At 36.4% G+C, this 16,414-nt stretch overlaps 1 protein-coding gene across 1 annotated transcript in view; it reads right to left on the bottom strand.

Moving 5' to 3' along the window:
- MOXD1 (monooxygenase DBH like 1) overlaps positions 1 to 16,414 on the bottom strand; it is an 88,257-nt gene that overhangs the window by 54,946 nt on the left and 16,897 nt on the right. The window contains exons 2-4 of the mRNA XM_044248732.1: positions 11,095 to 11,241; positions 9,299 to 9,466; positions 9,091 to 9,174 (exon numbers count right to left, since the gene is read on the bottom strand). Coding sequence (XP_044104667.1) covers positions 9,091 to 9,174; positions 9,299 to 9,466; positions 11,095 to 11,241 — 399 coding nt within the window. The remainder of the gene's footprint in view (positions 1 to 9,090; positions 9,175 to 9,298; positions 9,467 to 11,094; positions 11,242 to 16,414) is intronic.

Here is a 16,414-nt window from a genome sequence, read left to right as displayed (position 1 = left end):
TGTAGGAGGCTGTGAAAATCTAACAAGAAAATGTATTTAAAGTAATACTTTAAATAATACCTCCCTGCCTTTAAGTAAAAGTAAAAAAAAATTTTTTTGCCTTTAAATAAAAGTAAAAAAAATTTTTTTTTACTTTTAAGTAAAATTATTTTTACATTTAAGTAAAAAAAAAAAAATACCTCCCTGCATTTAAATAAAAGTCACTCCTATCTACATATTACCATGCTTCTTCTTACACCTATTTTGCCATCAACACCTAGAATCCTACATAAATATCTTAGTACAGATTTAGTGCTTTCGGTAAAAGTGCTGTTTGTTAACTTATTTTAAATTTTATAGCCAATAATTATCAATAAATGTGCTAATGCTTTTCAATATTTTTGTCCAACCTTTTAGACTACTTTTTAAAAATGTACTAGATTGGGAGTAGAGTTGGGTGGTAGAAGAACAACAAAGAAGAAAAAATATCTTTTTCTATCTGTGAAAATGGGACTATTTAAGGCCGCAAAATGGGAGGGTAATGGGTGACCTAAGAATGTGAAAGAATATTTCCCAGAGGATAGTCACCAGCTGGATTTTATCCTTACTTAGACAGGAACAGGAGGAAATGAGCTTAAATTTCATTTGGGTTAGAATAATGGGAGCAAAACTATGAAATCTAATTCCCAGGGAATCTTTTCTTCAAAATAAAACAGAAACTGACTTCCTATCATGATTTCAGTGCAGCCCTGATAAGTATGAGAAAGTACTAGATGAAGTTTGAGTCGTCCGTCTCTATAATCCCCATCAAGAGAAGAAAATGAGCAATTATGAGCCTTTTATGCAACAGGTGTTTTCACTTGTATTTATTTCATCTTCACTGGAAATTATTTTTCCTACTTTACAAGTAGAGATGTAAATTCTGAAAGTTAAGTTTGTCCAAGGTCATCAAGCTAATGAAACACAGAGTTAGAATACAACTTGTCCCTATCTTCAGAGCCTCTACTATGCACTGCACCAATCTATAAGCTTTGCTCACAGTGGCATTCTTAATTTCTACCCTTATTTAAAACTGGCATTATGTCCAAGATTTAGATTTATTTATTTACTTAGATTTATTTCACTTAGGTTATTTCCAAGATTTAGAGGTCTCTGAAATCCAATGTAAATTGGAAATGTAGTTAGTATTTATGAGCTATCTAACATAGGCCCAAAATAAAAGAACTCCATGAATATTATTTCATTTGAGAATGGTAGTTATCACTTGAGACAAGAACTATTATCTCCATTTACAGATGAGAATCTAAGTCTCAAAATACATGCTAGGAGAACCCAGGCCCAAGGGACTAAAGAAAGAGGCCTTTAAACTTCAAGGGAAGCAGTAGGGTCCTAAGCATTCTCACCCAACAAGCCTAGGGATGGTGAGAAGCAGGAGAATCTGCAATTCAGACCACAGCATCTGAACCCCAGCACGTAGTTCACTTTCAGGTTTAGCAAGTCATAGATAGTTAGAAGTAAAATGAGCCATTTGAAATCATTGGATCCAATCCCTTTATCTTACAGACAAGGAATTTGAGGACCAGGGAGAGGTTAAGTACTTTCTCTAAGGTCGGAAAGCTAATTAGTGACAGAGTTAGCAATAAATCACTTCCATGAAAAGACATGCTTTCAAAGTGAATTCAATTACCTTGTATTCTCAAGTGGCTATTAAGAACACCCAAGTAGCTAGACAATCTCCAATGTTTCTGTCAAGTAGATGTAACTCAAGAAGATCTGGAAAGGAACTTTGCAACACTGAACAATCTAAGACAGCAATCTTTCAAATGTGCTAATTTGAGTCAACTCTTTATTGTTAGGAGCGGAGTTCTACCCACTTTTTTTCTGTACAGAGTTATAATTTCAGCCACAGTAAATGGCCAAGTATTTTCATCTCTTCTAGTGCATAAGAGATATATGAATCTACAAATACACTGAAATATACATATATATAAAATTATTTTGGTATTTATAAATTTTGATGACAAATTCCTAAAGAAGAAGATTCTTATGATTTTACAGTATAATTTCTCTAGAAGATAAAAAGTTTTCCATTTTGTCAATGGGTGACAAAATGCACAGGCGCTGGGATAATCATCAGTATTAAGAATTTAATAATCAAATATAGTGTTGCCAAGTACTTAAAAGGAATAGAAAGTATTTTCACAGAAGGCATACTTTGAAAGTTAATTTCTTTCAACATACTAAATAGATCTAGCTAAATATCCAAAGACTTGCCTTTAGAAGATATGGTTAAGTTGGTAAAAAGACAAAGGGAAACAGTGATAAGCTAAAAAAAAGTTTAAAAGAGTTGGATGTAAATGGGTGAAACTACAACCATTCAGTCAACAGTCAACAGCAAACATCTGCTAGTCTCCCACCTAATGACGAGAAACTGAAAGGTGAACACATGAAAAAAGAATGAGAACTAAAGCATAGGGTCTGTGGAAATTCATCCTGAAGACAAACCAAAATGTTATTTCCATCAGAGAAGAAAAACATCAATGAAAATATATTTTGAAATATCATTTCAGGGGAAAAAAGGAAGAAGATAAACTGACAAGAGATCATTCTAATAGTCGTCAAGTCCTGTAGTTTGACACTGAAAATTCTTACAATTTACTAAATTTAACCTAGAAGTCTTACACATTTTCAGAAATAGAAATCCTCTATCACATTTGACATTTCTGAATATGTTAATGCTGAAGCTTTCTATGTGATGGTGTCCTTTAATTTAGAAAAAAAGGAGGAGGAGAGGAAGAGGAGGGAGAAAGAGGAAGAGGAGGTCGAGGAGGGGGAGGAGGATGGGGAAGTGGAAGGAGAGGAGGAGGAAGAGAAATAAACATAATAGGGAAACTGACCCTGACCGGCTATGTTTATTTAACATGGTACATAAACCCATATACTCATGCCATGTGTCTAGGACAGGAAAGTCAATTTTTTTTTTTTCTTTTTTAAAGATTTTATTTATTTATTTGACAGAGAGAAATCACAAGTAGATGGAGAGGCAGGCAGAGAGAGAGAGAGAGGGAAGCAGGCTCCCTGCCAAGCAGAGAGCCCGATGCGGGACTCGATCCCAGGACCCCGAGATCATGACCTGAGCCGAAGGCAGCGGCTTAACCCACTGAGCCACCCAGGCGCCCCAGGAAAGTCAATTTTTGAATGACTATTTCATGGCTATACAGTACTCTGGCTTCAAGAACATTTCATGGTCATTCAGAGTCAATTATTCTTAGATTTTCTTGTCCTAGGAAACATTCCCCCAAATTAAATCATTCAGATTTATGAATGGCACCAATGGAAAAGAACAGCAGCATCTAATATCATGTCAAGAAAAGCGTTCTGTTCAGTAGCAAGTATACAGCAGAGCATTTCTCTTACTGCGTCTATTGATGAAAAGAATGATGAGAGTGTTTTGTTTATCTCAACTTCACATTTCTCTACAACGGAAAGTTTTCAAGGTGGCCTCCCTAAGTGAAACGAGGGACAATCTGGATTTCATTTGGAATTCTGACTGTTTAGAAAGGATTGACTGGTTTGGGATCCCTCAGCAACCCAGAAACCAAGATGATTGACAAATTAGCGACTGAGTATTGCTAGTGATCTGCTTAATTTTATTTACTTATTTAACAAACACTGTATGCCAGGCATTGTTCTAAATACATATGTTAAATTCCTTTCATTCACTTAAAAGTCATAACAACCCTATTAGGTGAGAACTATTACACCCATTTTTCAGGTGAAAAAACTGAGGCACAAGGAAGTAAATAATTTGCCAGTGGTCACACAAAAAGTAAAGGTAATTCTCCCTTAACACTCAGCCATAGTCAATCTTTTAGCATGACGCTCTTTCCTTTTTTGGATCTCCTCACTAAATAGCAGTTTTCAGTGAAATGTAATTCAGACAGCAACACTGGGGGGGAAAAAAAAAAAAGAAAGCCTGATAATAATAGCTGAGTTTGTTAAGAGTTTTCTATGTGTCAGATACAGTGCCAAGTGGTAATAAAAGTTTTTTAATTACTACATAACCTTCAGTCCAAATAATCCCATAGGAAGTTACCATTAGAATTTAAATCATAAAATGTTGGTGACAAATAACTTTCCCATGGATAAATGTCTAATAATGGCACGAAGGCGTCTGCATCTGGCCCATCAGAGCACAGAACTCACCTACGAGACCAAAGGGCTTACTGCTGCCCTATGAGAAAGGTGCGCCTTTAAGGTGAGATGGCTACAGGATGAGGAGTCAGCTGGCTGTTCTTTTCCTCCTCTGTAACATGATAGGCCATCAAAAATTATTTATTAAATCAAATAAGATAGATCAAGTTTAAATGGAGGAGTTCAGAGTTCAGTTCATCTATGGAGAATTCTCTGGCAATAAAGGCTACACACACAAACACACACACAAAACAGTGTGCTAAACCAACTGATAACCCCAGCTTCTAGCAGATCATCTCCAGTTGTTACTATCATGTGATAATGAAATCACTATTGGCTAAAAAGAGTAGAAAAAAATCACTTTCTCCCTAAACTTTAAATTTAAGGTGAAGTTACTTATTTGGCAAAGCTTAAATAGGGTCATATTCAGATAGGGAGATATGGGCTGGACAGTGGGTCCCATGAGAGTCACAGAAGTGGTCTCACATGAGAGGTATGATTTTAGTATAAATTGTTAAGAGGTTTTTTTTATAATCTCCATATCTATCTTCTAGTGTGAGATGCTGTCATGTGATAATACAAATATTTTCAAATCCCAATTTAAATATTTTCCACAAAAATCAAAATACAAATCAATAAATTGGAATCACAAGTGAATTAAAGCCACCAACAATTTTTATCACAATCCCATTTCTCCTGCAGATGGAATTATTGACCTTTTTTGTTTATACTTTTAGAAATTATTTACCTTTGTTAGTTTATAATTTTAGAAAATATTTACCTTATTTCATATTTTTGGTAGCAAATGATTGTTATCATTACATGATTAAAACTTGAATTAAAATGTAATCAATATTTTTTATTTTAGTCATTTACATTAAATATATTCACAAAAAGCCACTGATATATTTTATTTATCAGCTTAATTTTATAGTTATTACAACTACAAAATGTATATTGGGCAGTAGTATTAACAATCAAACTGCAATTATACACTTTTCTTTGTTTGAAATGAGAGTCCAGACAACAAAGTTGATTTCTTGCAGTATTACTATTATCAATATGTTCTTAAAACTCACTGCAAATGACACATAATATAACACAATATAAAAGGCATTTTTTTTTCTGAGAAAGTACATTTTGTTTTTTGTATCAGAGAACTGAGACTTTTTGATCCAGTGATTTGTGGGACATAAAATAAGGAATAAGGACAAGCACCTAGCTCATGGCTTTTCAAAACATAGGAGTCTTTGAGTCTGTGAAAAGAAGATACAATTTTCTTAAATTACTAGAAATCATCTCTGCTAAGGGAAAGACAATGGAAGTTAGGTAATTTCTCAAGGTAAGTATTAAATCTATGAATTCTGCTGCAGAAATGTATTAAAATTTTATTGTAAACTGGCATACGCCACAAATTAAAACTTTTTTAAGACTGTCTCCAAACATGTAGAACCTGAATTATTTTTATCATCTTTATTTTTCAAGATTTGTTTATTTATTTGAGCGAGAGAGAGAGAGAGAGAGAGAGAGAAAAGGAGAGAGAGAGCCAGTTGGGGGAGGGGCAGAGGGAGAGAAAGAAGCCTCAAACCAACTGCCCTGCCCCCTGAGCTGGGACCCTGAGGCAGGGCTCATTCCAGGAACCTGAGATCAGGATCTGAGCCAAAATCAGTCACTTGACCAAGTGAACCACCCAGGTGTCCCTATTTTTACAATTTAAATATTTTGGATTTATTTTCTAACTAGAGCTTTCTTTTCTCTTTTTGGGTTTTTTTCCTTTTTAAGACTTTATTTATTTATTTATTTTAAGATTTTATTTATTTGACAGAGAGAGAGAAATCACAAGTAGGTAGAGAGGCAGGCAGAAAGAGAGGGGGAGGAAGCAGGCTCCCTGCGGAGCAGAGAGCCGGATGTGGGGCTGGCTCCATCCCAGGACCTTGGGATCGTGACCCGAGCTGAAGGCAGAGGCCTTAACCCACTGAGCCACCCAGGTGCCCCAAGACTGTATTTTTTTTTTTTTAAGATTTTATTTATTTATCAGAGAGAGAGAGGGGGAGAGAGCAAGCACAAGCAGACAGAATGGCAGGCAGAGGCAGAGGGAGAAGCAGGCTCCTTGCTGAGCAAGGAGCCCGATGTGGGACTCGATCCCAGGAACTTGGATCATGACCTGAGCTGAAGGCAGCTGCTTAACCAACTGAGCCACCCAGGCGTCCCCCCCAAGACTTTATTTTTAAGTAATCTGTTCACCCAACATGGAGCTCGAACTCACAACCTAGAGGTCAGAAGTCACATTCTCCTCCGACTGAGCCAGCCAGGCACCCCTTCTCTTTTTGTAGACCTTACTTAAGTTCATTTCTAAGTAAAATGTTTCATAATACTTAACAACGTTTAAAGTGTTTCAGGGTTTAACAAGCTCGGGAACCTATTCTATAAATGGTATTCTTAAGTAATAATAGAATTTTAAGTTCCAGCCACCAACCCTCTGCCCCTGCAGCACCCAAATTTTGTATAACGACTCCTCTCTCCCTCAAATCCCCTCTTGCTAGGAATAAAGAACTTTCATCATCTTATAGAACTCCAGATACTTAATACATGCCCACATATCTGAGCATTACTATGATAACCATGAGATGGTTATCATCTCTTTGATGGGAAACCGAGTAAGTGTCCTACTTAGAGAGTTGGAAGATATACTGACTCCCCTTAAGAGCAAATTCATTTTTCATTCAACTTAATTATTAACATTAATAACAACTAAGAGGGGCGCCTGGGTGGTTCAGCAGGTTAAGCCTCTGCCTTCAGCTCAGGTCATGATCTCAGGGTCCTGGGATCGAGCCCTATATCGGGCTCTCTGCTCAGCAGGGAGCCTGCTTCCCACCCCACCCCCTGCCTGCCTCTTTGCCTACTTGTGATTTCTCTCTCTGCCAAATAAATAAATAAAATCTTTTTAAAAAAATAACAACTGAAAATAAAAATGCATTGATGGGGGCACCTGGGTGGCTCAGTGGGTAAGTGCCTGCCTTCAGGTCAGGTCATGATCCCAGAGTCCTGGAATCAAGCCCCACATCGGGCTCCCTGCTCTCCCTCCTGCTTGTGCTCTCTTTTTCTGTCAAATAAATAAATAAAATCTTTTAAAAAAATGCGTTGATGTAAGTAGTTAAGGGCTTCATATCCTATCAATTAACATTTGCTGAAAAATGAATCAGGGACCCATTTTATGAAACATTTGCTTTCATTTCTGACCCTATAGTTTTTTACATTTGTCCCTTAGGCTGAGTTCCCATTAAATTTACTGCAAATGACACACAGTACAATATGACACAAAGTATATATAAATATACCATTCCCTTTCTTGAGAAAGGCTTTTCACTGGCATAATACTGGCCTTAGGCACAGTATTAAGGCACATGGAGGAAACAGAAAATAACATTGCACAGAAATAAGTGTCTCATTTGAAGTCTTCTAATTGCAAAAATACTCCACAAATATTTAGGACTACTTAGTAATTCAATAAACATTCCCTCAACCTGCCCCTCTTGTCTCTCTAAGTAGTTATGAATCATATGTACAAACAAAAGGCAGCTCTGTGCATCTGGACAAATATATTAGTAATTAACAAATTTAAGACACTTTATAGAATGCACTCAGTGTTTCCATTTCTGCCAAAATGTTTTGAGGTTAGCAGGGCAGTGTTACAATGGACCACCCTTTACAGACGAAGAAGCCAGGGCATTACCCCAGGACTACTTTCCTGAGAGCACAAAATTAGTTCAAGAAACAACCTGTGAGTCGAGCCCATATACTTCCTTCTGGATTCTAGAATCTATAGGTTTTCTCCTTTCTCACATCCTCACTGCTTTGTTACATGGTCTGGGGGCTGGCGAAAAACGGATGACGTCGGCTTTCTGAATGTGTAGAGCATTTGTATGCACAACTGAATTCTTTGTTCTTCTTTCCTGTGTCTAGGACACTTCTCCCAGTTCTTCGAATGCATGGGTTATATTTTCAGCCTCTGTGGAATACCAAACACTTTCTAGCACAGAGCCAAGGACGTGTAATCCCTCAAAAATACTTGTTCATTCACTAACTACATGCAAAATTTTGGGAGACTATTTCTGGTAGAGGTGGGAGGAAATTATAGGCCACAGGCAAAGTGGGCTTCTTTCTTACCCAATTCTGAATTTTTTAATGTTGTGGGAATCCACTCATTTTCCTGTTTTCAAAAAAAAATCACTATAAAAAACATTTTTTTGACAATATCCAATATTTACAATGAAGCAGACATTTTCAAACAATATTGGTGGGGAATGTAATCTTCCTCAAATGTATTATTTAAATGGAAACTCCAGCAATTCCAACTGTACAATGTTGCCTAAGAAATAACCAGTGTTGGGGTGCTTGGGTGGCTCAGTCGGTTAAGTGCCCGACTCTTCATTTTGACCCAGGTCATGATCTCTGGGTTGAGAGACTGAGCCCCCCCACCCCTGTCAGGCTCCGCACCGAGCATGGAGTTCTGCTTGAGATTCTTCCCCCTTAATCCTTTCCCTCCCCCTCTACTCCTCCCAGCCCTACCCTATGTGCCCATGTCAATGCGCTCTCTCTCTAAAATAAATAAATAAATAAAATCTTTTTTAAAAAAGAAAAGAGAAATAACTAGCAGTGTTCAAACGCATCCCCCAACTTTTACCTTAAAATGTAAAATTAGGAGACAAAAACCAAAATCCCGGCTACAATCCAAGATTTCTCTCTAAATTCAGTGACTCCCAAGACAGGGTGTGAGTCAGATAAGTCAGTTCTTTGTTCTTAAAATAACTTTCACATACTTGAAAATCATTTCAATTTTTTTAGTCATTTTCATTTTGACAACAATTTCTCCTCCATTCATGCATATTAAATTTAGCCTGTGATTGAGTCACATACCTTTATCACATGATGCTTTTCTTGGAACACAGGAATCTTAAACATTTGGCACCAATAGGTTGTACCTTTGTTTGGGATGGGGACCTGTCTTAATAAAAAGGGGAAGGGAACACAAAGTCACGCTATTAAACACAGCACTGTAAGTTAAAAACTCTTACACGATTTCAATAAACCCACCCTTCCAGCCATAAAACCTGAAAAAACTTACGTCCTGATTCACCAGGTCAAAGTATCCTAAGGCTGTAGATAACACGTTGGTTTTCTCAGGATTCAACAGCCGTAGACTCTTGGTGCCACGATTAGAGTCATGGTACTTGGGGCCGGCTTCTCCCACATCTTCATGGTGGTACGCCCAGATCACTCTCACAGTGCTCTCCTAGGGATCACACAGGGCATCATTACGTCTCCTGAGAGCCCTGCCCTAACCACTAAGCTGAGTGTCAAGAACTCTATTGGAAGCCAGATAGAGACGTGAAGAAAAGAAAGTAATGACATTTGGAGTCCTCAGTATGGTCTCTAGGATTAATTGTCAATTTGATTAAGTCATTAAGTTTCCAAATAGACAACTTTCTTTTTGGAAGAAACAGACTCTCTCAGCACGCAAGATTATGTCTTCTGAGAGAGCAAAGAACGACGAACTCCGTGGTTATCCTTTCACACACATGACAACAGTAAATAATCTTCACACTAGGTCTGCAAACTAGCAACTCGTAGTTACCATGCAAATACTCCTGTTCATATGCAAGATTCTATAAAATTAAAACCTGTTTTTATGCCATGCAACATTTTAGGGAAAATAAACAGAATGAAAATTAAAACGACTTTCCAGATCAGTACCTTTACATTCATAATGTATTTTTCCTAGGCACTAGCCCGGTCATGTGTATGAATTGACAGAAAGCGCAAACACAGGAAGAATTTCTGATTTGGGGTTTATTATCCTAGAATCTAGCTTTAGTCATTTATGAATCTGGGAATTTCCAAGGGACTAGGGTGTCCCAATGAGGGAAAGTACTGTCAGGTGAAATTGGTTTCCATTTAGCAAACAAGAGATTGCCCAAGGGGAGCTGGGGTAGGGAGGGGGAGGGCTTGCTGAGGTGTGAAGAAATGTTCAGTCCTCCCACAGATAAAGGTGTCTTTGCCAGATCTTTGTAATAAGAACTTTGAAAATAAATAATAAAGCAAAAGCTATTTATTTTAAAAGCTATATTCTTTCTTAATATGTCAAATGACTATAATTATTTTTCCAATTAAAGTATAATTGTACTGTATATTACATAAAAAGTGATCCATGTCTGTCTTTGCATGTGTTCTTTTTCTTCCTCTTTGACTCTTTATGCTAAATGTTAATCAAAACTGTTTCAGATTTTTACATTCCCATTTTTGAAGCTTTATCAAATAAAAAAGATAATTTGATTGATCTATACAGAATGAAATCGATCCAAGAAATTCAAGAAACTTCCTAAGTACCACATGAATTATATACTGTCTAAATATTCAATTTGCATATGCATAAAGATATTAATGTTTGCATGAAGTCTGACAATAAAAAATCTTGTATAACATGTTGGTAGCAATTTTAATCAATCTGCTATTCATCTCGACTTTAGAAATTTACAAAAATGAACCAGTCACAAATCAGGTGAATTATACCCTGATATTCAGTATCATCATCCCCTCTTGTGTAATATATTTTTTTCCAACCTTTTTCTATTGTGGATTCTCCAACTTGATATAGAAAAAGCTAGAACTCTTACAGATAAAATCACACTCACTTTAAATGGCCCTTCAAAGTGTGAGATTCAAAACAAAAATTGCCTTTCTTCAAATGTATAGTCTTAAATTTTCTGTGGTTTCTAAAAAGATTTCAAAGGTACTTTAAAACAGATTGTGTGACTTTGTTTGCAAAGGTTATTTTTAAATATTTTTCCTTTTGTTCTGCAGTGTTTCACAACCATAAATGCACAGTATCTTCATGCATGCATTCTCACATAGGCTCCGTACCGTTATACTCTTGTCATTGATGTCACATGTATGCGGCTCTCTGGTAAATTCAATTACTGTGTGGGTGCTATTTTCCATGGCATATTCCAGGTGGTAATCTTGTTGAGCATCTTTTTTCAACTCTCTATTTGCATTTGTAAAATAATCCTGTGGAAAATATGGAAAAGAAAATTAGGACATCCCAGATTCAGAGTGAAAAGAATTTAGATTAGGAATATTTATAGGACCTTAAAAAGTGATTTGGGGCTTGCTTATTACAAAGTCCTATATCTACAGTCATTTCTAAAGTCCTGGGAATTTTCAAGGAGCTGGAGTATCCCAACTAGGAAATCAGTTCCCTATGAAACTGAGTCGTATTTGGACCTCAAGCACTCTGGGAAAATGTGATATGGATTTATGGTATCATAGAGCATTGAAAGAGATGGAGTAAACAGACATCAAAGATCACCTAGTACTTTTCCATCATTATACAAATGAAAAGAGGAACTTCCACACTGTGAAACAGCTTGCTCCAAAGTGAACTGACTAGATTGGGACAAAGATAGAACCAACCCATGTAGAACCAACCCAAGGAAAGCCCTTTTCCACTGTTATCCCAGTTGGGGCTTCCCATCACCGCTCCTAAAAGCAAAGAGGCCCCAGCTGAGGATATAGGTCATTTCAGTATGTGCTGTAATACCCAATGCTCATTAAAATGAAATGCAGTGGAAAAGAATGGAAAGAAATTAAACTCATCGAATTACAAGATATTGAAAAACTGGGGAAATTTTGTTTATATGGATTAGCGATGATTTTTGTACTAAACTTAATCAGTGGTAACTTTTGGGAGGCAGACAAATGCAACAGAGAGGTCGTGGGCTTTGAAATCAAATGGCAAGAACCTGACCCCTGGCTCTACCCTAAATAGCCTCGGAGAATTGTTGAAGTCAAACTCTGTGAGCTTTTGTTCTAACATTAGTGAAACGGGGGATATTACATACCTATTTACGTATTTTGAAAGATAAAGAAATGAGGGGAAATTGCCTACAATGGATTACTGCCCATTTAATGCTAATTTCCTTTCCCCTTTTCCAATGCAGTTTGGTTTTTATCTAAAATATTTCCCTAGACCATATACCATTTACTAACCGTATTTTACCATTTGCTTACTATCTTACCACTTGGCCCTTACTAATATATTACTGTATTATAAAACTCATGGTGCTAATTCTCATCACTTCTAGAAGACACCAAGTTGGCCTTAATTGTCCTGGCCTTTCTGTGCATGAGAATATTTTATTTTTAACGAGCCATAAAAGGCTGATTTCAAAAATGCATGCTGAAACATAATTACAATTATTTTTTTCCTAACATTAAAATTGCATTTGAAGAAATGGTCACTACGTTTAGATAAATAAATAAATAAAGTACACCAGGAAAAAAACCTTAAATGGTAAATGTCACACTCAAATGGATGATATCTGGCATTTTTATTCCTAGTACCTTTTTGAGGTAACTATCGAGTATGTGTAAATTTGACATCCCGAAATTTTCTCAAACCCATTATCAGTGATGCACAGAGCCTAACTAACCCTTTTTCACCCTCGCGGCAACTACAACTCACTGAGCACAACCCACACACAAGGCTCAGTTTAAGCGTGTATTATTACGTGCACACGCATTAACTCATTTCCACCTTCACATCAGGTCTATGAGATAAAACCAGTTTCCTCTTTCACAGACAAAGACGCGAAACCGTAAGAAGGTCAAGCATCTTGCTCAGGATCACACAGTTGGGACACTGAAAAGCCAGTATTCAAAGCCAGACTGTCTGACTCAAGTCTGTATCCTTCTCCACTGTTACACGCTGTAGTGGCCGCTGCTGGGAAGACTACGGAAAATATCTACATTAAGGTTTTTTTGATTGTTTGTTTTTACATGAAACGTTACTTTGCTGCTGCTAAAGTTGGGGGCTGTCAAAATATTTATTCTGAGAACCGGTTGTAACTGTGAAAACAATTCAAATGAAGTATTCCTGTCATATTGTGATCTTTCCACTTTTGATCACACAGATTTCCAATATGTGGGTGAAATGCCAATGTCCAGAGACAGAGAGGGGTTTGGATAAACGGAGCCTTGATACTGAGTTCACATTTCATGTCACGACTCAAGCAGTCACAGTTTTTGCAAACAAAAAGAACATGAAACAAAATGCAATGAAGAGTAGAATAATTATCCCAGTCTTGCAAATATGTTTCCAAACCCATTAATCCCACAGAATATCCAGCTGGCTCGCCAACTTTCCATTCCTTCTATTCTCACTCACCAATAACAATTCCTTCAGCTATTCAACCTTTTTCTGACATTTCAGATAACTTAGCTGTGAGAAAATGGGAGAAACTTCACTCAGGTCTCCCTGAAGATCCACTGCAAGCACATCTATGCTACATCAACTGCTGAGGGGTCAATATTGTGAAAAGACAGGTGACGGTTAAGTGAAAGATCTAGGCTTCTGGCAACATGTGATTGTCTGAAAGATGCTGGTTATCTTCAAACTTATTGAGGGAAACATGAATGGATTTTATTATAACTGAAATGTGAAGCACCCCTGTAATTCCATTTTATTTTCTCCACATTCTCCAGTTCTTAAGGCCTATTTTGATACATGTCTAAGCTACCATAGCTTAGCTATCAAGATAGTATTATCAGTTACATGTTTTCTTGAGCTAGGCCCTTCCTAATGCTTAGAAATGCACATGTGAATCTCTTATTGTATTCTCAGGAGGCCTCCTGAGATAAATATTAAAACCCTCTCTCTTTCAGATGCCAGTATTTCCCCACCCTCAGCTTATGATCATGCATCTCACTTTAAGAGAATTTCAGTTATGATACAGGACAGCTCATATCTTGCCTTCTTTCTATCCCAAATAATATTCACTTTTTGGAATCATAAAAAAAATACTAATCTAAAAGAAAAGCAGTAGAGAGATATATAAAATAAAGTACAGAGGAGACAAGTAGAAACCAAAGAGATGCAAATGAAATGAAAGGGAAATATTACATTAGATTCTATAGGCATTAAAAAGTTAATAATACTATGTACTCCTAGACATAAGAAACTTGGATAATTTGGATGTGAAACAGGAAAAGTTTGAAAGACATAAACCAGCAAAATTCATTAAGGAAAACAGATACTCTGAACAGCCCTAGAGTGTACTCAAGGGTAAAAACCTTCCTACAAAGAAAATTCTAAGCCAAGTTTCTTTCACTTGGAACTTTACCAAATATTTAAGGAAGAGGTAATATCAACCCTTCACAAAGTCTTCCAGAAGATGAAGACCACAGAGCACTGCCCAAATCATTGCTTGATGCTTGCCTTACCCTGATACCAAAATCAAAGACATTACAAAAATACAAATAGAATTTAGTGATTTTTTTTTTAAAAAGGATACTATACCATTATCATGCAGAGCTGGTTCAACATTATAAAATCAATCAATGTAATTCATTACATTGAAGTCTAAAAAAGGAAATCATAGAATCATCTTAATACATACAGAAAAACCATTTAAAACATTCATTCAAGGTAAAATCTCTCAGCAAACAGCAGAAGGGCACGTTCTTAACCTTATAAAAAGCATCCATTAAAAAATCCTACAGAAAACATCATAGTTAATGATGAAAGTCTAAATTCTTCCCCTAGGTTTGGGGACAAATAAGTCTTGAGGAAAAGGCAAGAATGTCCACATTTCTCACTTCTGGACAGCCCCACTACTGACTACTTCTGACAGTTTATCTCTACTATTCCCATTCTCTAAGCATAAACATCAAATTCTGTCCCTGACATTATCTCCTGTCTTCATATTTCATTCTTTGGGAATCTCATCTACTCTAGGCATTTCCAATCACTGCCTTCCTTCAGTATCACATATCTAAAAGTCTACTGGATAACTCCACTTGGAAGTCTTAGTATCATTTCAGAGTGCAATATAACCAAAATTGTATCCACCCTTTGTCTCTAAGACTTGTTTTCCTGAATTTCTTTCAGTATCCTGCCATTCTCCTACTATCCAAATTCAAAATGGCAGTCTTCTTTAACTTCCTCCTCTGTTACTCACACTTCCACAATCCTATCAGTTCCTTCTTGGAAAAAATATCCCATCTTTTACTTCTACTCTATTACAACTTCTTCTACCTCACTTCAGAGTATCACCTATATTATTTATGTCAAAATCACTCTCAGTGTGTCACTGTATTTTATTCAATGGTCTATAGTACAAAGTTCTATAATTTAGATTCAAGTTTTTCTACAGTTCAGCCTAAACTGGTTTTTCAGAGTGTCACCATTAACCCTGCCTCATGGTCTCTATTATCTATTTATTATTCCCCTCAAATTCTGCCTTTTTCTATCTCCTAGCTTTTATTCACACTCTTCTCTATCCCCCTACTCTCTTTATTCCACTGAGAAATCCTCCCCACTAAATCCACTCACTGAAACTTAACTCCATTGAAACACTTCCTTCTCTTCAAGACTCATGACTCTAGCTCCTCTATGAAGTTTTCTTTGATCATTCCAACTGGAAGTGATCATTCCCTCTTAGAATCCTTACTCCTCTTTTGCATTCTCATGGAGTCTGCAATATATTCTAGATAAAAATTATCTTCTCAACCATGCGGTAATTGCCTGGAAATAGAAAGCTAATCTTATCAATCCAGCTATAAATTTGTACCTTTAATATAGTTGTTTGTGCTGTGAATGGAACAAAAAGAGGGAGATGGATTATTTTCTCAATTGTTCTCAATTACATTTACATATGGTTAAAATCGGTGTGGAATGTGTTTAACCAGATGCTAGCAGGAGTTTGAGCTGGCATGATCTGCCACGCAGACACATCTGGCCCTGAAATCTGGGACCGTTGTTGTGACCTTTTAGCCCCTAAATGGACATGAATCTTATGAAACTGACATCAGCATTCAGAAAAAAAAAAAAAAAAGTTGATGCATGCAACAGCTCTTTGAAATCTTTTTACACTTAAAGGGTATTTCATACCTATTTTAAAGAAATAAGGCAAAAACAATAACAAAAAAAATGCAAAAAAAAACACAAAAAAAACCCAGATCTAAGAGAGAGAAACCATGTTTCAGAATGTTTTCTCATGTGAATTTATATCCTGAGTTACTTGCATACTGCAGATGCTTATTAAATATGTGTAATTTTCAAAGGAGCATCCTTCTTTTCCTCTTGCTAATTCTAAATTATTATTATTTTTAAATCATTATTTTAATTAATTATATAAATTATTATATAATTAATAAATTCTAAATTATAAATTTTTCCTCT

The sequence above is a fragment of the Neovison vison genome, chromosome 1, assembly GCF_020171115.1.
Source record: "Neovison vison isolate M4711 chromosome 1, ASM_NN_V1, whole genome shotgun sequence".
NCBI classification, from domain to species: domain Eukaryota; kingdom Metazoa; phylum Chordata; class Mammalia; order Carnivora; family Mustelidae; genus Neogale; species Neogale vison.
Note: the sequence above shows the minus strand (reverse complement) of the source record. Positions and strands in the feature narration are given on the sequence as shown.